Genomic DNA, 23,346 nt, shown 5'->3' on the forward strand with positions numbered 1-23,346 from the left:
CATCTCAAGGCAGGTCAGCATGGCAAGGGGTTGGAGCCTCCTAGTAAGGTAATGTTTAGCATTACAGAAATAAAGCATTGTTCAACTGCAAAGTTTATTTAACAGTGCACACATATTTACACAGAGCTGTAACAGACCGTTGGACAAAGAGTATCAGCACAGAAAAAATATCCGCATCTTCTGTTAGGATGATTGTCTCTGCCAGAATGAAACAGCTTATCATACAAAAATACATCTTTCTTTTCACCTAAGGCACTGCTCTAAAGTCTAAAAAGTACTACCATGTTCTGCATAGCAAACGGAGTAAGAAGGCTGAGGGTTTCCTATTGCAGTCGTTGGGGAAAGAACATTTTTAGTTCCAGCAAAACCATTTTCATTAACCACTGAAAATGCAGCTGCCATTTGGATGATTCATCTGAAGTGAAGTATCAGCCAAGTGTTCATAGCAGGATTTGAGACAGCTATTCTTTAAATTAATCGCTTAATTATTCAGTATCTCTGTTACAGGAGACGTAAGAGCAAGACTGCATTATTACTCTTAGTAGCAGCTTTTGGAAGATGCTTGGTTAATCTCTTCATGCTGCAAAAGCAGGCAAGTTCAGGTTAAATAGATTACTTAATGCAGGCTTTAGGGGAAGGGAAATATATATGCAGCTTGCAGTCACTATTATAAAGCTAGAACAGGAATACTTGCAGTAATTAACATGAACAAAATATGACTTCAATGGTCTAATACTGTTATGTACACAATAAAATAATACTTACACGAGTGTAGATAAATAATTCAAAAGGAAAACACTTTTAAAAGCATGACATGTTAAACTGCACTATCACAAACATATCCAGGTATTTAACAGTTCTGCAGAATATTAGTGCACAGGCTGTAAAATGTTCTGATGTTTTCCAATAGATTAAAACATATTAGTGATGACACAACACTGCATTTTGAAACCGCCAATATTTTTATGTTAGAAAATAAGACATTTTTCCAGAACATTACTACTGGTGTTCAGCTTTAACACACACATTGAGTAAGTCTTCAAGTGCCATTTTAGGAATACGCAAAATCCAGCCAGTAGCAAACTGGGAAGTCCCCAGTGGCACATTGCTGTGCATTACACTGATAGGAAAACAAAGAGACTCAAACAGGTTAGTGTAAGGTCTGTAAAAGGGAAATGAGTGTTACTTGAACAAGGACATCCTCTCTAACAACTAAACTAAACAAATGGAAAAGGAACATCAGCACAATAGTCTCCCTGAAATGTTTCAAGGTGCAAATCTAGAAGTTTGTCAGCCCTCTCTGGTGTTATTTATTTTTTGCAAACTTGAAGATGGATAAATGTAAACAAGCAGCTTTTCAAAACAAAGCCTTCGGTACTTGATAGAGCACTGGATTACTGAAGTGCAATCAGATTATTTCCAGGTCTCAAGTGTTCACAGTTCTGTCCAAAGAGCAAAGAAAAGAAAGTGTAACCATCATACTGCAATGTATTCTACATAAATCTGTCCTCACTGTCAGAGTGTACATCCAGGAAGGTAAGCACAGAACCACCTCTTACAGTGCAATATCAGCACAGTAGCTTTTCTTTCAAAAAGAAAATATAGGAGTATTCATTTCCAAAGCTGTGTATGTAACTCTTAAAGCATATTATCTCTAAACACATTCAAGTTCAGAATTAAAAGGCAACACTTTCTTCACTAAGAAATGAATGATTTTGAGCGTAAGAAAATGCGATCAGCAGAATCACATGAAATCATTCTGTTCTCAACTACTCAGCAGAGGCCCAAAGGAAGTCTCAGTGTCCATCAGACCACAACTCACAAGACGCAGAGTGACAGAGGAGACTCAGGAAACAGTTCAGTCTAGAAAAGTGCTACACTTTAATTAAAAAAAAAAAAAAAAAAAAAGTGCTACACATCACTGAAAGAAACTGTGGATACCAAGTCTTGTTTCTTCCCACTGTCATTTACTTCATCTGTTCACGCAGTCGTTTATCTCATGGACAGAGATCTTCTGCTGTGAGTACGTTCACATGGGGTTTAGCTCCAACAACTGAGCAGTTTAATCTTAAGAAAATTAGCACACCAAGGCCTCTCTGACACTACACTCATCAGGGTCTGGGTTCTCAAGTACATGGGCTTCAGATGCAGCCTGATTTCTTCCAGAAAATTCTGAATGTTATGTGTGTAGCTTTATTACTCCTCCTAACACGTAACACAACCGTTTGTGGAATTTAAAGTTGGTGTTACTCCCCTTCAGTGAAGCAAAAGCCTATTCTACAGTAGAGGACAGGTACCTTGCCAGAGCCTGAAGAGACCTCTTAAAGACCATGCAGGTCAGCATCAAGAAGTTACAGAACATGCCTAGGAGTGGAAAGGGGAAAGTAGCCGGGTCTCGTCTGTAGAGTTACATCAGACACCTATTAAACTGTTAGTATCTTCAAAAGTAACACGTTCCATTTAAGACATCTTAGAAGAAATCAGAATAGAAGAACACAACAGATGGGCTTGAGTGCTGACAGGGGATGCAGGAGCTAAACAGGAGCTTGGCTTTGTCTTTGGAAGAGCCTTCGTGTCAGGCCTTAGCTGCTGCATAGAGCAAATCGCTAACAAGGCATCAACTGGTGACTTCTTTTGACAGAATGCAAGTTGCAAGCACTAAAGAAAGAGCTTTCTCTCCAGTCTACACACTGGAGAAAGTGCCTTGAAAATAAGAAGCTGAAGTTAAGGCAAGGAGAGTAAAAATACAACAAAGTTAATTATCTAGCCAGAGGAGGAGATAGATAGGGAAATCAGCTTGAATTACCTGATGAAGAATCTATAGGTTTGGTCAATGAATTCACTGCACCATCTTCCTCATAAGTCAATTTGGGACTAGAAGGTATTGTAGCAGCATCATTCAAGTTTTGATTACAGTTACCAGCAGAGATGCTGTCTGAACTCAGTTTGGTTGACTTGGAATGTACTCCAATGTCAATGAATTCCTCGGAAGTCCACAGATCAGATTTTCCATTAAGATTCTGAATAAGTCCACTTGTATGATCAGCTTCATTAACACCCAACTTCACTGAGTCATCGATAACCATTTCTTTTGCAGGACGGCTACAAAAAGCAAACATTATTTGTATTACAATTTGTGGATTTTTAACCTCTAGATTCATTACAGGCCAGCCAATTAGTCTGCATACTTTGCAAAGCACTGCATATCCTGAAAGGCAATCCTAGACAAGCTCCTACAGCTGCCACGTGGGATCTCACTTCCAAGAACCAGTGCAGAGGAATGACTCACCACCATATAACCACTTTTTAACTATACTAAGACCTCCCAGGTAAGGTCTGGTTCCAGAACTGATAGTAGGAACCAGCAAGTTTTAAGACTTGCTCTGTTAAAATTCTATTTTAGTAATATGGATTTCTCCTTTTGTTTCCCCTCCAGTTAGACTTTTTAAATACAGAACCGATCCTCAGAAGACTGTATATCCTTAAACAGATTCAAACTCAGAGTGATGAATTTTCATTCATTTTTGAGAAAATAATGAAAATGTCTTCATAGTTCTCCACTAGGAATTCATTTTTTATCACTTTGCAAAGAGTTCACAATGCCATTTCTAAATCATTACTGTTTAGATAAGCAAATGGAACTAGCATCAGAAGACAAATTTTCCAGCAGTAGATGCAAATATTTTATGTTTAAGACGACAAATTTTGGAAAACGACAATAATATTCATAAAAGGAGGCATTTGTGTTCTATCTGGTGTTTCAGCACCACTGAGATTGTTCTACAGCTTTCTATAGGTTATTTTTTTTTGGTCCCCCTCCTCCTTGTTTAATGTTTTGTTAACGAAAAGTTACTTGAAGGGAAAAGATTTCAAGGCAATATCTTTCTTTGTAAGTAACACTGCTGTGTTGCTGGCAAAGCCAGTAATGTCAACATGTATCATCTGAGCAGACAGTTCTCTGTAACTGCCTCTCCATGAGCCACTATATTGACAGCAGTCACACACCACATACAGAAAAATACCAGCAAACTAGTGGGGTGCAAAATCTGATCCAATGCTAAATACAGTACTAAAATCAATTAAAAGAAAAAAAAAAAAAAAAGGAATTTCTTGAGTGACAGAGAACTGCTTGACAGTGCAAACTCACCTGGAATCCTTCAATTCAGTAAAAAGTAGAGATCCCTCATCACTTTTCAAATCGCTGCCATTCATAAATACTTCACTGGCCTTCAACTCTGTCACAGTGCGTTGCTCAGACTCTGTAGAGATCAAGCTCCCTGCAGTCTGTACACAACCCTCTGTCTCCCCTTTGACTTCCTGGGGTAAGTCAATGCCATTCAGCTTTCCTGAAAGTGTGGGGGAAAGAAAAACAACATAACACAGCTTCAGGAACAGTGTTGCTATCCTAAATGAATAAAATACAAGTGTCAAGTTGACCCTCCCTTGCCAAAAATCTGAGGCACTGTTTCAATACAGAAATCAATCTAGAGACAAGCTGCCTATAACAATGTATTTGTTTTCCATCTTTAAAAATACACTTGTGAGGAGTGTATTTTTCTCACACAAATTGTTTTACATTTCATCATTTTGGATTTCTTCTGTGGTATGGAATTGGGTTTAAGAAGAAAGATCTCAAGTAAAAAGACTCAGTGGTACTTCTAGGACTTGCGTCTCAGGTAATCACAGTTGATGCCATTAACTGATCTGACGTTTTTAACACACCTTAAATGTCACTGAGACACTGAGCAACTTAGATCTGACTTATCACATTTCCTTACCGGGTTGATCAGCCTTCTCAAGTCCCAGCTCTTCCTCCTCTTCTATATCCTCTCCCTCCATGACCTCACAGGCAGACTTTCCTTCATTCTGCAACTGAATTCCCACAGTGTTACTCACAACAGCTCTCTCCCAAGATTTTCAAAAATGGTTCAAGCACAGCTCCCACACAGGACTGCTCTGCACCAAGCAGTAAGGCCACACTACTGCAAAGGCTAACAGACAACCTGCATCCATGGCTGGGACAGGGAGTCAACTAAGAGGGCTGCTGGAGCTGACTTGACTTTTCAGGTCACTCAACAACAAGCAGATCTGCTAAGCCAGAGCATGTAAACATGTGGGAGACTCACTTCCATCCCCTGCCTAGGAAATACTCCCGAGTTCCCTTTCCCCTCATTTCTCCAAGGTGTGCAATAAATATTTATTGGTTTTCAGCCACATGGTATCAAAATAGGATGGCATTTTGAACAGTAGGAGAAGGATGACTGTTTAAAAAAATAAAATCCACTACTAGCCAGTGTTTTTTGTACCTGGTCAGAAAGTGGTAATGCCAGATCACATTGTTTCTGTATGTGTTGACCAAAATTCATCAGACAAAGACTTCTGAAACAGCAGTGCAAAAGGATGTGTACTATGTATGCAAGCTATTGAAAATTATTCTGGTACACTAGAACTTGGACCTTCACATGCAAGCTAGTTTGAGGGTAACAGAAGAACAAAGGCTACAAGACAAAGACAAAGCCTTCTCTGGAAGGGCCTTTACACAAATCTAAGCAAATAAGTACCTTGGATTCGTTTTGATCCGATTTTCGTGTTCTTTTCATTATTTCTTCAATTCTCTGTTAAAAAGTGGAAAATATTTACAATGCTAGAGTTTTATATTTCAGCACTCTGGTTTAAATTTTCATCAATTATCATATATTTTCTTATTTCATACACTTACTACTTCACTCACTGTTTTTAAAGCTCACAAGTCACAGCTGACTTAAAACAACCACTACTACTTCTGCTTGAATGAATCTGAGACAGACTGCCTGCTCAGTTTATTTCAGTGCTAACACTTAACCCCTGTTCTAAGGATAAGGGACTTCTCTGCTTTTGAAACAGCATACCTTTTTTCTTTCAAGCCTTTCCTGCATATTTTGCTGCATAATTCTCTCTCTTTCCAGCCGCTGTCTTTCAGCCTCTTCTTGAGCTTTTGCTTCAGCTTCTTCCCTCTGAAAATAAAGAGAATAGAAAGAAAAGCATTCAGTGGAAAAACTCATCTCCAAGAATTCAAACCAGACCTGTTACAGAGATTCTGGTGTAACACAGACAGGAACTGCAGACAATCACTATTTAATAGGAGCACGCATTGCAGCTAAATGCCAGCTATACAGTTACTGATGTGAAATTTATACTACTATGACATTCAAAAACTGACTTGAAAAGAAAAACAGTATGCATGGCTATATTATCATCATTCTGGATGTTGTTGGGCTATTTAGGCTTCAAACTTCATGACAAAGTTTTTCTAAGAAGAACAATTTATGAAGTAGCAGAACAGCAAGGAGTTCTGTATGTCACAAGCTTAATTCAAAAATTCTGCCAGTCAGGCATTATTGTTAAAAAGGAACTCTGTGCTGAGAATCTTCTGCGCCTTCTTCATTAGAAAATCTTTTTCACTACGACTTGAAAGAAAATAAAAGTACAGTCAACACTATGTAACTGTTATGAATTTAAGCAAGCTTTTAAAGAAATGCTTAGACACATATCAATGCTATCCATAAGATACAGCTCTCTAAACACAAACCATCTCACTACAAGCTCTCATCTGTAAAGCTGCTTTGATTCTCTAAATCAATCTCATTTAAAGAAAGTCCACTTTTTTCAAAACAGAGTTTCTTTCACTTGGAAAGATGCCTTTATAAGAAGGCACAAAGGTATTAGCTCTGGAAGACTATTTCTCAATTAGAAACACAGACTTGGAAGCACTACTGATCTTCCTTTTTACTCATGTGGGAACAGAGGACATCAGATGACTTTCCAGGCAGACCGACCATATTCTTATAACTCACAGCAGTATGTTGGTAAAACAGTCTTAATACAGATACATTTGTGTGTGCAAAATAACATCCCAGATGGCTAAAAAAACCCAAACAACTCCAAAATGTGTGCTTTTGTCCCGTACTTGAACCTATCAAAAGCTAACAGAAGTCACGCAGACTAAGGCAAGGCAAGGCAAGGACTTCACAACATTCTCCAACCAATCCCAGCTGAAAGCAAACCTGGTGCTGAAGCTCTGCAAGCTTTTCCTGTTCTTCCTGTTCTCGGCGGATTCTCTCCTCTTCAGCTTGTCTTTGTTGTTCCTCATAAATGAGTCTCTTTTCTTCCTCCTGCTTGCGGAGCTCCTCCTCCCGTCGTGCTCTTTCTTCAACTGCTCTCTTAGCCATTTCTTCTTCTCTGATTCTATGTTGTCAAAATATAAATATGCATTTGTAAGCATGCATGTGAGACAAACTAGGAAAGCAAGGATTTCTACTTCAGCCAATCACAGAGTAACTGCACAAGGACAGTTTCTGTTGTAGATTCACAGATGTCACCAGCAAGATCAGTCCAAGGAAATGCATAAACACTTGGAGGAAACTATGTGCACCTAGATGTTCTTTGCTGATTAAGACAAGTCCAAGACCAGTTGTTTCAATAATGGAATGTTCCACTGAGACGTGTATTATGAGACAACAACTTAATAACAGTTGCTGCATCCCTCATAGGAATGCAACTTTCAGTGTCTTAGCAAACCTAGTCAGATTTTAGAAACAACTTTCTTTTACAGCCTTAGTTCCAGTGATATACTGGAGGTGTCACACGGTCATACACATCCAATCTGATCCAATATGGGCATGGCACGTTTCTGATAAAACATCAATATCAGACTGCATTTAAGTTTAGGCCAGCTTTATACCTGTGAGTAGAAAACATACAAAATCTGATATTGTAATATTGTTCAGAGAAGCACACACAGGTAATTCTCGATCTGGTGTAAAGTCAGCACAAAGCTGTAATTTTTAACAACTTCTATCTGGCAAACCAAGGATATTCTGGTTTGTTGCTTTGAATTATTTGGCTGCAACATTTCTGATGCAGATGTAGGAACAGAAGAACAAGATTTCAAGTATTCACTACCTGAGTTCATCAGAGGAAAGTTTTGTACAGAGAAGCTGAATATTTCAAGACAACAAAGCGAAGAGTGTAAAAAGCACATTCTAGATTTGAAACAGAACTAGCAAGGATGACTGTCTGGAAAAGAAAGCAGTGATTTGCACTGTGACCACGCATCACATATATACTGAGGTACAGACTAACAATATACACAGCAACTTGTCCCATCTCAAACTTAATGCTTAGGGAAATGTACAGCTGAAATGTCCACACCAACCACACCAACTGCAGGAAGCATCACTCCCTTCTCCAGCAGTTACCTTTCCTCTTCCTGTCTCTGAATTCTCTCTTGGTCTTCCCTCTCTCTCTGCTCCCGTGCTAAACGCCGTTTTTCTGCCAAGATTTTAGCAGCTTCTTCAGCTGTGGTGGTCCCTGCTGCTGCTTTGCTACCTGACTCTGCAAAGTGGAAAAGAAACTGCTGTTAAAAAGCTCATGTAACTTAAAATTAAGAAAGACATTATCACCATACGATGACGATTCTTTTTTGCCACTAACATTTAGATCAGTCCCCATCACCCAGCAGCAAGCATTTCTGCATACAGAGACATACACGAGCCAAAGGGTGATCCTGATCCTGAAGGCGTGCTCAATGATGCTGAAATAATTCATTTCAATCACACTGTTCCAGTCATGCTGCAGACAATATGGTTAATGATACTCTCCAATTACTATGGTACTTTATAACATATTCCTAAAAGACAGACTCATTCTAGAACAATTAGACGTATCTAAAGAAAAGTGAAAAAAAATTGCTTCAGGAAATACATTAAATTTCCTTCAAATAAAATGGAATGCACATTCATGATTATAAAGAGGAAATATTAATTCTAAAATTTGCCTTCTTTCATAACATTAATGCCTTTGTATTTATAGAGTATCATTATTTTACCTGGCCTTGAAGGCTCACACTAATTACTTCAGTAATATCATGTGTTAACAACAAATCATTTTCCAATTTACATGGAGATGAGAACAGCTCCAGCTACCAGGTTAACAGGTTTTTATATAGCCTGCCATTTATGGCTGCTCATGCCCTGCCTGGTGTTACCATGTCTGAATCTCAGAGATACTATTATAAATTAACACTAAAAAAAAACCCACAAACAAATCTTGTCAGCCAGTTACATTCAATAAACATTTAAAGAACTCTGATGGCTATCAGTTACTCCCACTCTATAAATATTACTTTTCCATGACAAAGCTCATCTACACACTCACAGAATTAGCTCTCGCTGTCAGCAAGAGCAGGATAATATTGGTGAGGAATGCCTTTCTTTTCTAGTATTTCACAGATTAGCACATACATGTCTGCTTAATTTTCATAAAGCCTTCCAGCTGAGGTCATTTTAACAAACGTGACATTAGTTATTTTTTCCTTCTGATCTAAAGACAATACATTCAAAACACAATGCCATCATTAGGTACTTTAATACCAAAAATCTGCTTTTGTCCCACAGACACATAATTGCTACCTGCAGCTACAAAGCCTGATTTCACCAAGTACACTCAGCAGCTGAATCAGGCTTGTGTTATGTGCGTAAGAATTGTTCTTACAGCCCCAGGGAAAAGATTCCAGACTGACAGAGGGCAGCCACCAGATCTAGCACACAGTGCACATATCTGGAATAAGAGCCTCAGTCACAGAAAGGCACTCACCTTCTTTGGTCTTTGTGCTAGCTGCTACTGCATCCCTGTCCAAGGCTGATGGGGCACCTTGCTCATGTCCTGTTCCTTCTGCACTCTTCTCCTTTGGTTTGCTCTCTGCTTCAGTCTTCTTTTTGGTAATGTTGATAACACCTGGTGTGAGAGGTGGGCGTTGGATGGGTGCTGGTTTATGGATCGGAGTAGGAGACGGCGGCCTCTGTTTTGATATGCCAGGCGAAGGCGGGCGAGTCTTCTGTCTGCAGAAGTAAAGAACATTTTTCAGGGATAATGCTGAAAATCTCACGTACACAACAGAGCTAAGAGATCCAGCCAGAACACACACCTAACTGCAGATGGTGATGGAGGACGCTTCACCAAATTGGCAGGAGAAGGGGATCTTCTTCGGGCAGACACCGACGGAGAGGAAGGGCGCCGCAACCCAGAACCTGAGGATGGTTTCTCAGTCTCTGATTTCTAAGAAGATAGATCAAAATAAAATGCTCACTCCAGGATACATTAAAGACAGGGTAGCTGCTGCCATAAGCACAAAATTTTCAACAATGTGTACTTCTGCTTTGTGTTCCAAAACACAGACCCAGTCAGTATGTTACTTAAATTATCCTTCGGGAACCACAAGCAGCAAACAGCTTGCCTTTAAAATACTGGAAAGACCAAGGACCGTAAAATTGCAATTCGGTTTCAATACTGTATTTCTGAAGCATGTGATATAGGACATCTGCTGAATCAGGATCTCATCCTGAGCGCTTCCAAACCCCCAAATTAATACAAACCTAATTCCTCTGGAATTTCAACAAACCTGGGTTGGATCTGGTGAACTTGCATCAGATGAAGGTACAGAGGACTTCAATCTGTCGATGCTACGACTGCGCACGGGCACTTTAGGAGTTGGGACTGGGGAATTGATGGAACTGGCTGAAGCTGAACGAGGACAGAGGTGAGATTCTATAAAAGTTAGGAATTTGACAAGACAAAACAAGAACCAAGTGCACAGCATAAGAATAGGAGAAAAGGAAGAGGGAGAAAGAGAAAAAGAAAGATTGTGTGTTAGAAACCGCACAGAGAAACACCACAGGAAGTGCACATTGCAATGGGTCATGGACACAGACACCACCACCACACGATTAGTATTTTGGAAGCAACAGCACTAAGAACAAAACCACTCTGAAAGCAGCAATCTGACGTAGATAAAAATAAAATGCTTTTCCAAACAATGCTGCAATAAGCAATATGGTAATGTTACTTTGATTCCAGTCAAGCTGCATCTTATCACAACTGCTTCACAACAGTGTTAAAGGCTTATCATGATTCTTTACAAGTTCTTTATGACTGGTTCAAATTTTAAGCACGTTCCCCCCATGCTCATGGGGAAATCTTCCTTCTTTTCCAAGAGTTTCACAGCAGCATTACATGAGGAATCTGAGCATTACTTTACAAACCTATCTTGTGAAATAAGCATTTATGCAACATTATTTTATTCTACTTTGCTTCTCTGACCCCTATATTGCAATATTTTTGTGCCCTTTATCCACATTACAAAATCAAAATATGCAGAGAAAAAGAACCATATCAAGAGAAAAGGGTCAACTGTGAAACCACAATAGCTTTCATGTAGTAACTGTCAATCGTTTCACAAGTAATACAATTTCTTTCAATACTGTATTGTCTAATTACTTTTTTCACTAAAATAATCATAGATGGAAAAGCATACATATATATAAAAATCTGAAACTAGATGTGATTTATCTGTAGTATTAAAAAATTCTGACAGATGCCAGCAATTAGTTTTGTCACTTTATGGAAAATACATTTTATTTTTATATTTAAAGCATTTGTATAAGGAGAACTGCATTCTCTTTGTGCTGAAGTACTTTTAAGTAAACTGATAGGACAGTAAGTTATCTTTAATTCAGCAATAGTGAGTAAGTCACATGCTGTCAGCAACAGTGAAAAAGATGGCATTTCCCCACATGGCACAAACTGAAATATTCATGGTAAAATAAAAGTGGCATATAGATAGGTGTGCAAAAATGTGACCACTACAAACCAAAAACCTGAGTTTCATAGAAGGGGAGCAATGCAGAAATGTTACCATTACCAACAAGGATCAAGTTAAGTGGCATAAGATCAAAAATAAAGATGGAGGAATCTACTAAAGAGGAAATAAGCAAAACTGGGAACACAAGTTATAAGGTAAGAGAGGAGAAAGGACTCTGCATTGGTTCCACATACGTCTTTACTGGGCTATTCTCAACACCAGTAACGATTACAAGGCATGTGGGATGCAGTCAGGGCTTGCAGCTGAGATGATGTAGAAATTCCTGTGCTACTATTGAGCTGAGCCACTGTGTGAGCTTACCAGCTCTATTTGGACCAGTGTAAAATTGCTTGAGCCAGCCAGTAATGTGCTCCTGTTGGTGTGCCTCTATGCCTACAGTCAGCCTGAGTGAAGCCAGCTCAGGTCTCCCAGCCCTTATGGTAAGGCCATTCCTTCCCCATGTTTGTACATTTCTAGACCTTGCACTTATTCTTTCAGCCTCCTTTGAAATGATTTGTTGTTTTTTCCCCCCTTTTGTTTAATTTCCTGGTACTGTTTTCTGATCAGTCTGTCTCAGATTCATTTGAGTGTACACTCAAATGCAGATCTCTCAGTCAGTTAAGAACAAAACCCCAAACAAACAAACTGGCACCACAGTTTAAAAGCCAGTATTATTCTCTGGTTTTGCAAAGCAAACATGCAACACAGCATATGAATTGGTTGTTACTGACCCAAGAAAACACTGGATAAGTAATATTATACATAACCATATATCAGATATCTGATTCACACTGATGGGTAGCACAGTTAGTTACTGTTATGTTCTTGTTTGAAGAACAATTGCAAAAACCTTTCAGGCTTGCTGCCTTCCTGTTACCTGAGGGATCCTGTCCATCAGCCGACAATGTAGCAGCACTTTTACTCCTAGCTAAGGAGGCCTGAGTGGGGGCGAGGAGGCGACTGATTACGCTACTGTCCAGAGGACTGACCTGGGAACGACGAGCTAAATGATGGGAACAAATCAAAAAGGATCCAACATGAAATCATATAATGAAAAAGACAAGCAGTACAAAGCAAAGGAGGTTTGTAAGCATCATTGCAAATCGTTAACAGTTTTGGAAGAAAAACACCAAAGTCATGGAGATGGAAACTAAAACTAAAAGCTCAGAAAGGTTAAATGCTGCAATCTCTTATGCTGCACTTGTCCTTGGTTTGCTTAATACCAATTAAATTAATGAGGAGAATGACATGCATATAAAAGCAATGAGTGCTGAAGTCAGTTAAAATATGAAGTTTTTTTTACCAGCTCTTCAGAGCTATACACTCTGGATTGCAGGAAAGGTGTTCTGATGTGGTTTGCAAAAGCAAAGCCAATGATTATCACCGGGCAACACTCACACAGATTCACATGGCACCCAGCATTTTCCTATACAGGAAAGACATTCTGAAACAGAATAAAGTTTCCACTGCTGGCAACAGCTGCTAAAAAGGAAAGTTTCAGAACTGTTAACTCAAAAGGAAAAAGAGTGTTAGAGAAGTTTCTAGTCTTCTGCATTAGGATGAGGTACTAGAAAAGATAAATTTTAACAGTGAGAATACAGAGAACAAAAGAGAGTGAAGTGGTAACAGCTTTCCTCCATCATTCACATGCAGAGTTTAGACCAGCAGCAGGACCAGAAAAGAGGCTGTTAAACTGAACCATGAAAGGGAGCTCAAAAAAATACAGAAGTAAGGTTTAACCAAGAAGTGAACACATCACTGACTTTTACTATAGCTGAGTCCTGCCAGCTTCCAATCACACATCTCTCTTCTCAGCAGAGGGACAACTTACAATCTGTTTAGAGCCCAATCCAACAAAATTATGTCCTCCTTACAGGATTTTTTTTTTGTCCAAAGGAAGAAATTCCATCTTTACTATCTTATCTTTATCTCTAGGTAACTAAAAAGCCCTTAAAAAGTCCTGAAGGTTTCAGAACCAAAGGAAACCAGTGAAAGCAGTCCTATCCAAACTTTACTGGGAATGAGTTTTAAAGAAAGTATTCAGTTTTACGAAACAACCACCTGTTTTTTCTTCCTTTTTCACTTTTTCTAGTTCAGGAGAAGAATGGGGTTTACTACTCATTCTATTCAAAGATGTGCTCCTCTTCTTTTCTGCTCCTCCTAGAGACCAAGCGTAAGGAATGTTACTTTAACAAGATACTTACATATATAATTTTCTAAGCTGCCATTCCCATGGTTTGCTTTTGCCAAGAAATCTACTACAAACACTGATCTATCATTATGAAGAAGTAGCTTCTCGTAGGCTAAATGGCTTGGCTACCATTTGTCTATTCTCCCCCCACCCTTCCCCTTTTAAGAGAAATAATGATTTATAGGAGGTTACCCAATATCTGGCACTGGAAAGCTCATAACTATTGTTTTGCCTCAGTGCATTGCAGCAACGAAAGCATGAGTAAAAACAGGTATAGTGAAACTGGGGCATGGCTTAAAGTCAACTTCAAATATCCCATCTATGCCTCCCAATTCTCCAGACCAAGTCGTTTCTAGCACCTTTCTGTTCCACCTGTGAACCTTTGACTGCTGACTGCTGAGAGTGTAGAGGGACTTTGTTATTCAGTCTGTTTAATGAGGCGCTTCGCTTTGCGGTACCTGGAAGTGAAAGTGCACTGATTAATTTTATGGGAAAGCTGAGAAGTCCCCTCCAACACCAGCCCCAGCACCCAGCATACAGAAGTCCAATTAAGTCACTTTGTACTATAGATAATTCAGAAGCAGAAAAACTGGATCAGGGAAGAATTACTCCGTATAAGCATTATTTCTTTTACTCCTGTACACTGCTTATCATAGAGACAGGATGCCAATCATACAGACTTCATGTCTGACCTATTAAGGTCATCCTTGTATGTCTCTGTGAATAAAAATTGAAAAAAAATGCTCGCATTCGCTGTAACAAAGTGCTCAGTTCAGCACATACACAGAACACGACTGAGGAAATCCCCCACTGATCCAGGGACAAGCTCCTCTCTCATTTCAGCATTTTGTCCCTCCACCTTCCCATACATAATGCAGAAGCAATCTGGTCATTTTTGCAGCTGTATTTTCCTCTGTCATTTGAATTTAGTCATTTTTCAGCAAGCATTTCCTCCTGAGCACCAGACCAAGAGCACAGAACTGCTATGATCTAAATCTGTCAGTCTGTCACCCTCTATGCCCAGCTGATCCAAGCGCTCAGAAGTTCTATCCAAATTTCTTCCCTTTCAAACGACCTGAGATTTTTCTTCTCTCCAAAGCAAACAAAGATTCAGAGAGGATTTCAAGGTAGACAGTAAGTTTGAAAGCAATTCCGTTTACTTGATAATTACTGGCTTCCTTTGTTAGGTGCTTAATTTGTACTCTACGGCTGTTTCTGACTCATACCCAGAGCTGAACCCTGCAGGCATTATATACAAAAATCATTTCAGATTGCAAGCATTCCCCAGTGACTCAGAGACTGCCCCTGCAGCTGTGTCACTATGGATATATATTCACCACTTTCCCCAGCAGGCAAAGAGTATACGAATGCAAGTTTTTCTGCTGGATCACCTTCCAACCTCAATCTGCAAAAATACTGCTAGCTGTGCCCTTGGTATGCTTGATAGGGGTTTTTCTAGCCTAGCCCGCTTGCACATACACAGTAAGCATTTTCCAATGGAACTGGAATCCACAGAAATTGTAGCTGATCTCTTGGAGCGCAAACACTCTCAGATATCCTTTAAAACAAACAGCCAAAGGAATAGTGCTTGTCCACTTCTATTCCTTGATATTGACACAGTACACCTACCTGGCTATAACCGCACTACAACTCCACGTCACAACAAACCAACCTACTCCCACCCCAAAAAAATCCCACTTCATGCATTCTTTTCTATTTGGTTATAACAAAATTCTAAGATTAAAAAGCAAGCACGTGTTCATAGAGTGCAGGACCTGCAGAAAAGAAAGATCCCAAACCTAATTTGATTTTTTCCCTCCACACAGGCAATCAAACGACTGTCTAAAAGAACAACTCAAACTATTCTTTGTACTATTTTTAGTTTGCTGGAAATTTAGGATGTAATTTAAGGCATGCAACCCTCTAAATGCTGTGAAATGATTTGGGAATCAATCATTCACCAAGATTGAACTTTAGTAACGTGATTCCAGAAATAATTACAGAAAACAACAAAACAACAAAGAACAGCAATCTTTACCGTCATTCTTCTCCTCTAAACAGAGATCACATCAACTGGGTGAAACCCCTGAACAGTCAGGCTGGATTAACAAATTGCATGAAATGCATTTGAGATGAGAACAGGAACTGAGTTATAGAGCAAGGGAGACAGAGGAGCATCGTTCCTCCTCCTGTCCCCTCCCTGCTAGCAGGTAAGCAGAAACACCTGCTACCAACAGAAACCCAAACACTTACTTCGATCAGAAGCATTTAAAAGTGCTGCAGATGATGACAAACGTTTATTCATGGCAGCTTCTGTTGGTTTGAGGTTTGCTGTGGAGGTGGACCGCTTGCTGGCTGTGTAAAGAAGTGGTTACTTTAGAATTCATCTTCATACCTAAGGAAGAACCTTCCACGCTTTCGCGAGGCAGCTTGGGAAGTATTACATCCTGAAGGCTACTTCAGCTTTTGGTTAACGAGAAACAGAGGTGTTTGTTTTTTTCTTCCACTGAAGGTTCTTGATACAATTAGCATCAGATGTAACACACAGAAAAGGCATTTAGTTTTAGTGGAATAAAGCCAAGGTTTTAAGCACATGTATGCAAACAAGAGACTTTAAGCCCTGTGCTCTTAACACATAAAGATGAGTGCTGAGGCTGGGTGCTGTTACCAGACTGCAAGACAGAGAAGAGAACATCACACCCTGAACAACATTGATTTCTTCCTTCCTAACTCCCACTCAGGTTGTGTCAGACCAGCTATTCAGACACTAGTTAACAAAACAAAAACAAAACAAATGCTTCTGGAAGGATGAAAGCAAGTCCTAAAGAAAGCCAAGAAAGTATTCTTATTTCCCATTACTTCCCAAGAGCTGCTTCATTTTAAAAATCTCCTGATTTTTGAAAAAAACTATTCCTTAAGCCCATGTTTCCTAGCAGCCTTCCAACTCTTCTGAAACGATTGTACTGGGAAGCATTAATCTATTTCTGCATACAAGCACATACACAGACATGTATAACATCACATCTCATACTGCAAAAACCTTAGGTTCACCACTAGCCTGGTAAAGACCTGCTTTTTAATTTCAAACTACTCCAGAGCATGAAAATCTTGGGAAAGCATGCATCTATTGCTATGGAAACTCACTATGTAGAAAACAGTAATGCACATAAAGCAATGAGGAGCAGCAATATAAAAATGAGAAATTCTATACATCTAACAGGAAGAATTGATTTTGCTGGCATACTGAACTGCAGAAAAGATTAATGTGAACTCATTAGTGCATAAGTAATGTCAAAGGCAAAAGCAGCACTACTCACCAGAGGCAGCTTCTTTTCCCTTTGGCTAGCAAGCTATAGCAGCTCCTTACAGCAAGAGCACAGGGTCCCTATGGATATCCCTGCCAGAAGCTATGGGGCTCCCTTGTAAAGCAACAGAGCCATGTGAAAGGAAAAGCACATTCTGCAGTTGAAGCTGAAGAAATTGAAAGCTCTTGTGATAGAGAATAAAGAAGTAAGAGGGAGAAAGGGGAATCTCTGATCATTCAAGTTAAGAAGCTGTGAGCTTAGATTTTCCTAATGCAACAAAAATGGTATTTAGTGAATGAAGCTCGAGTACTCTGATAACTAAAACAGCCTTGAAAGGTTTTATGTGCAATAAATCAGGAACTCATAACACTTCTCTGGGTGTTTTTGTAGAGAAACACTTCCCTCTAGTGGCTGCTTCAAAAAAAGGGAAAGAAAGGGGAAAAAAAAAAAGCACAGCTCAAACCTTAATTTAAGCGTGTGGGAGTCAAATGCCTCCTAACATCATGGAGATATTTACACACGCCTCAGTTTAAATTAGAACTTCAGAACTTGCATGAAGTCTGAGCCTTGGTCTATGATCTACTGAGACCCAGAAACGTAAATCTTGCCTTGAGAAAAATTACACTAAGACAAGTATTTCTACTTCAGCAAGTTCACAACTTCTGAAGGTGGTCTGCACTGTTTAGCAGAGACAAACGATGAAACTGCTGGTAGGAGACTCGAAAGAAAAAAGTATAGTCTATAGATAACCATTCAGATAAAAAAATACCCCAACTCATGACTTCACTGAAAAAAATCGAATTGGTAAAGTGTATTATTCACACTGAGATTTTACTTTTGTTTCTCCAGGAAAGTTTATTTTGCATTAATTGTCTAAGATCTTTATAACTTATAACTGCAAGAAGCACATAGCATCATTCCACAGGTACTAAAAAGCTGTTATTATTTAATGGAAGGGAAAAACTAATTGTGGCAACAAAGCCAAAGAAAGAATGGGTAACTGGGTAATGAGCTGTGAAATGCAGCATCTTAAATATATCACTATGAGAGGGCAGCTCTCACCCCTAGCTTCTCAGAGCTTCACTGAGCGAGGACATTGCCTTTATAGGGTGCATAAAATAAGGCGAAATAAAATCAGATTCTCTGCCTCTTCGTTCAAGTTTCTACTAAGATAAGGAATCTTTTTACTTCAAAAAGAGAGAATGTAGCAGCCCAATTTCTATTCTAATAGCATAAGCCTCCAGGTGTGCCCAAACGTTGAGTTTTGCTCAGCAGTCATCACTAAACCTCCCTCACTTACAGGGCTCTGTCATTAAGGATGCTTTATCACACAGCCCTGCCACTTCTCTTGGCAGACCCACACCCAGCACTTTTCATCTCAGCACTGACAGCAATGTCATTAACGTAGCATTTGACTCTGGGGCTTTCATCAATTTTTAAGTTTCAGGCCATCAGCAGTGCATTTGGTGCAGTCTGAGTGAATCACATTCCGTAGATAACACAGAATGGCTGATGGCTGGTGAGATGTTCAATTATATGGGCTTTACCTTCCAGAGCACATCAGCTCTATCACCACAAATGCTGCTTTACCAGTCAATGTTCCTGCACATTACTGTTGACATGGCTGGTTCGTGGAAGGACGTCTCATTTTATATCTGTAAATCTATAAAATTATATATATATATATATATATACAGACATATATACATATTTATTTGTATATATAAAAAATTCTTTTTTTTCTGCAGCAATTCTAAAGACAAGAAAGGCTTACACAGCATATGAAATAAAGAACATTTGAAATCTGCCCCCTGGTGTTCTTCATTTTTAGAAATGGGAATGGAGCCTTTAATCCCAAATCCACAGCAATTGATGATGGAAAAATACCATCCTGAAATCTGCTCCAGACGTGCTGATGGAGCAGGTGCATTACTCAGCCACAATGACGTAATGCAGCAGAGCTCATATGGTGTCATCTTCCCCAAACCCACAAGTAATTGTTCTCTTTCCAGCAATTAAATGAATATAAGGTGAAAGAGATCACAAAGATTTTTCTTAGAAATCTAGCTGGATTTATGCATCTTACATGTGTGGGTTTTTTTTACGTAGATTTTTAACAACCACTAAGCAACAAGCTCCCAGAAAGTTAAAAAGCAAAGGGCAAACCTAAAACAGGAATAAATATGAAAAGAATGAATTGTCATGATTTTCCAGCCCAGCAAAGACAGCTGTATGTTGGAAACCTCAATCTAAAAACTAACACAAGCTTAAAACAGTGTGGATGCATTAAAGAGTTCTGGTCAAATACCGTGCTGTTTATCTCCACAGTCACATTTTTCAAAATCAGTGCCAAATTATTCAAATTGGTCTCATATAACAGAACGTAGGTGCTCTTTCTGTTTCTACTTCATGATGCACAAGGCACAGTTAAGTTTTTATCTTCACATTAGGAGCATGTTTGTTGGAAGACACTGTCTATTTTTAATGTGCTTCAGCAGCTCTGTGGACCAAGTCTTCCTCCACGATCAAAGGACAGACAGGACTTGTTTCCTCACATCAATTAGGAGAGAGCAAAGGGCATTATTTTATGCTTGATAAAAAGTTTAGCTTTAAAATTAGTTCAGTTTTAAAATTAAAGATAGAAAAGAATACAGGAGAAAAAAAAAATAGTGCTTTTCTAAACATGCAAGACAAATGTGATATCCTGCTTTCTAAGTTCAATGACATTTGGTAGTGTGAAATACAGGAATTGCGTTTATACGTGTACCCAAGGAACATATGTTTAACAGGTAAACCAATACAGTGAGACTGGCTAATTCTGGAGAAAATGAAGGATTCGTGCTGTGCAGAGAAAGGGATGAGAGAATGAAATGCACATGCTTCTCCTGTGCAGCCAGAATAAGCCATGGTAGTTAAATCATACTCAGACTTTCATTGCATTTTCAAGCCTCATATTGTCAGCATTATGAGACAGCTGTGTTGAATTAGTAATGCTGTGAGCATGCACAGATTTTCAGGCCTCAGATTTGGCTGGCTCTCAGCTGAGAGCTGTTGCCTTCAACTAGCTACATGAAATAACTGCATATTAAACATACAGACTTCACAAATGTATTACTGTTCCAAAGGGTTTCTATGAATGGCTCAGTCTGTACACTGGCAAACATAGGAATATGAAGAAAATACATTTAATATACAGACTTAAGTTAGACAACAGGACATATCTGGCTTGCAAAACCCTTCATGGAAAAAGAAACTTCACACAGGACCCATTCCCTTTCACAATGTCTTAGCAAAAAAATCATCTGATTTTACAACTGTTACTTCAATTGCTGGTTAAAAACAAGCAAAACCAATGAGAGACATCCTACAAACAAAAATTAAACCAATGCCCACTTTTTAAAATTAGGAAGCAATGAAAGGACTCAAATTTTCTCATTTTAAAAGAAAAGCTTAAACTACTCAGTCAATTTATGGTCAAATACACTGAGGATTTCTCCTCTCCTCCCCACATCATCTTTAAAAACTCAAATGCTCATATCCTCTCCTTCAAAATTCCCTCAGGACGCCATGACTTAAGCTGTAGTTTAATTAGCTGGGAGGGACAGTTAAAAACGTAGAGGACTGCTTTCCACTTAGGGATCATATTCCTTGTACAGCTGGCCAAGATCCAGGAAAAGTTCGACACGAAGATGGTTTTCTTTAGTTTCAGAGAAACAAGAACTCAAGTTTAAAAGCTTAGCAGTGAGCATAAGACAACAGAAAAAGAACATTTTGGAAATCAATACCACCAGTTTCACCTTCATCTGTGGTCTGTTGCTCTGTGGAAGAAGAAGGTTCATAAGCTTAGTCACAGGGTATAAAAATAAACGGTGTAAGGCAACTAAGACTGGGGAAGCTGGGGATCATAACGATAATTCCTATCACAAGTACTTTCAAACATGTTATACACAAACCTTACAAATCAACACTCAAGCTGACAGGAAAAAAACACTACTGAAAAAAAAGCTGAAACACACGGTTCAATTGCAGCAATTCAGAAGATAGGCTGAACTGAAGAGTTTTTGGCTTTATTTTATTCCTGGATAATAACAGATTTTTAAGTCACTTATTCCCCTCCAGCTAGGCAGTACATAAAAGGCTCCCTCCCAATGCAATCCCAGTTGGCTGCTCTGATTTCAGAATATTTACAAGCAAAAACAGTAACAGTGAGAAGCATGCATCAATATGAGCTTCAGTTAGAAACTATTAAGACACATCACTTAATCTAGGACAGAAGTTGTTCTCCAGGAAGCTCAGACACAGCCCACTGTACCTCCTTGCCCATTCCTGGTCATTCAAATAATCAGTTGGTATTCTATAATGGCTAAGGTTGTGTTCAAAACATTTTAGATAGAATACTACAGAATGATTTTTTGGGGTCACGTTTATCACCACTCTCAGCATAACATTATACATATTGCAACAGAAGAACTATTTTAGAATTTCAGAGTTATTTTACAATTATATATTACAATTCCCTTATCTGATGCGTGGGGACTACCAATGCAATGCTGCCAGGTATATATTTGCCATGCAATTTCCATTTAGCCCTTTCCAAAGTCAAAACCAGCTTGTATCTCAGCAGTACAAATAGGAACTTACCCACGGATCCTGTTATAAAATCCAAGACAGGAAAAGATCCTCAGGTCTCTATGAATAGCACTAACCTGCCTTACACCCATAATATTCTGCAACTAACTATGCTAGGAAAGGTGCTACTTACCCGTTTTGCTCTCTGAATCTGGAGTTACAGATCCTCCCCATGACCATCTCTTCTGCCGTGTTTCCAGTCGCTGACTCCGTTCCAAGGTACGATGCAGAGCTGCTTCGTGTCTCTCCTGTTAACAAACAACACCTCTGTGAAGCTGTCTATGTAAATATAAAGCACAGGTATGCCAGAAGACAAAACATACAGTAAGATTTACAACTTCTTGTTGTTTTTAATTTTGTTGCACATTATGTGATGCACCATCACATAAAAAAAGTTAATGGCAATTAATGGTTTCAAAACTGTGAATGTAATTAGGCTGAGCTAAAGCACAGATAATCTATTCTACTCTTTACTTAAAATAGCCACCAGATTTCCTATTCAGTAAACAGCACTACTTACTTTCTAAATAAGGATGAAGTCCAAACTGAGCAAAAATAATTGCTTATTCTTTAAATTTACATTCTGCAGTTAGTTCTAAGAGGTGCTGAAAACCCTCCAGCATAAAATACCAGGTCTAAGCATAAGGTTAATTGTTTTTTCAGAAAACAACACAAAACACTGACCCAAGTACTTCCATATTGACATTAATACAAATACAGTGAAACCAGAAATAGCAAGATATGAAGGCAAAACTGCAGAAAACATCGATCAGCTGCAGCCCACAGCGATCACTGCTGACAGGACAGAGCACCAAGCACAGCTCTCCTGCCTCCAGGACAGTAAGTGCTTCTGTGGGAATTTCAGCTGTTGTGCTTAACGACAGACTGCAACCATGCTGGACCATTTATTCTCCATTAACAGCCAGCTTACGTGTGTCAACAACAGATTTCTGCACTGGAATAGTCACATCCCAAGCGATCTTTTGAAGCAGTATTTACTGCTGATGCATTACAGTAAGATGCCGAGGGGACTCGTTATCAGAAAGCTTCCCCTCCTGAGGACGTAAGACTTTCACCTTCTTTCAACATCATTTCACAACAGACAGTCACTGTGTGATGCAAAGCAAGCTTAGAAGGAAGGATACACTCCATACACAGACAAAAGATAAATGTAAGAGGGTTTTCCTTGCCAAACCACCTAGCCCTTATGTAACCTTTCTGTAACCTGCAGATGGTATTTCCACGAGGCATCTCCTGTGCAGTAATTCTTGAAAGTCACAGTAAAAGACTAAGTTTTGCTTTATGAACAAAAGAAAGTCAGTTATCAGCTCAAGATATCAATGTAATCAGTTGCACAGCTGTACAGAATAACTGAGTAATTGTTTTAAGACAAGTATCTCAACTCTAGCCATGCCAAATTGTCTTCAAGTCTGGCTGAGACAGAGAATACTTATTTTTCCAGTGCCTGTGATTGTGCTTCCTTTGCATTATCTAAAGAAGGTGATTAACTAAATGAGACTTGGGTAAAGTATCCAACAAGAATG

General features: G+C 39.1%; 1 protein-coding gene across 13 annotated transcripts in view; it reads right to left on the reverse strand.

Moving 5' to 3' along the window:
• Positions 1-75: 75 nt before the first annotated feature.
• MAP7D3 (MAP7 domain containing 3) overlaps positions 76-23,346 on the reverse strand; it is a 35,824-nt gene continuing 12,553 nt past the window's right edge. Inside the window, exons 5-21 of one of the 13 annotated variants that reach the window (XM_085230981.1) lie at positions 21,936-22,050; positions 20,959-20,991; positions 16,122-16,223; positions 14,228-14,326; positions 13,739-13,837; positions 12,555-12,680; positions 10,439-10,584; positions 9,965-10,095; positions 9,634-9,878; positions 8,238-8,373; positions 7,044-7,224; positions 5,889-5,993; positions 5,562-5,615; positions 4,779-4,872; positions 4,148-4,346; positions 2,807-3,102; positions 76-1,442 (exon numbers count right to left, since the gene is read on the reverse strand). In XM_085230981.1, the coding sequence (XP_085087107.1) occupies positions 1,435-1,442; positions 2,807-3,102; positions 4,148-4,346; positions 4,779-4,872; positions 5,562-5,615; positions 5,889-5,993; positions 7,044-7,224; positions 8,238-8,373; positions 9,634-9,878; positions 9,965-10,095; positions 10,439-10,584; positions 12,555-12,680; positions 13,739-13,837; positions 14,228-14,326; positions 16,122-16,223; positions 20,959-20,991; positions 21,936-22,050 (2,169 nt within the window). In that variant the 3' untranslated portion in view covers positions 76-1,434. Of the gene's footprint in view, positions 3,103-4,147; positions 4,347-4,778; positions 4,873-5,561; positions 5,616-5,888; positions 5,994-7,043; positions 7,225-8,237; positions 8,374-9,633; positions 9,879-9,964; positions 10,096-10,438; positions 10,585-12,554; positions 12,681-13,738; positions 13,838-14,227; positions 14,327-16,121; positions 16,224-20,958; positions 20,992-21,935; positions 22,051-23,346 lie in introns of all 13 variants that reach the window. The other 12 variants (XM_085230980.1, XM_085230982.1, XM_085230983.1 and 9 more) reach the window with 12 other exon arrangements.

Source organism: Meleagris gallopavo, chromosome 9, assembly GCF_905368555.1.
Source record: "Meleagris gallopavo chromosome 9, MGAL_WU_HG_1.1, whole genome shotgun sequence".
Taxonomy (NCBI): domain Eukaryota; kingdom Metazoa; phylum Chordata; class Aves; order Galliformes; family Phasianidae; genus Meleagris; species Meleagris gallopavo.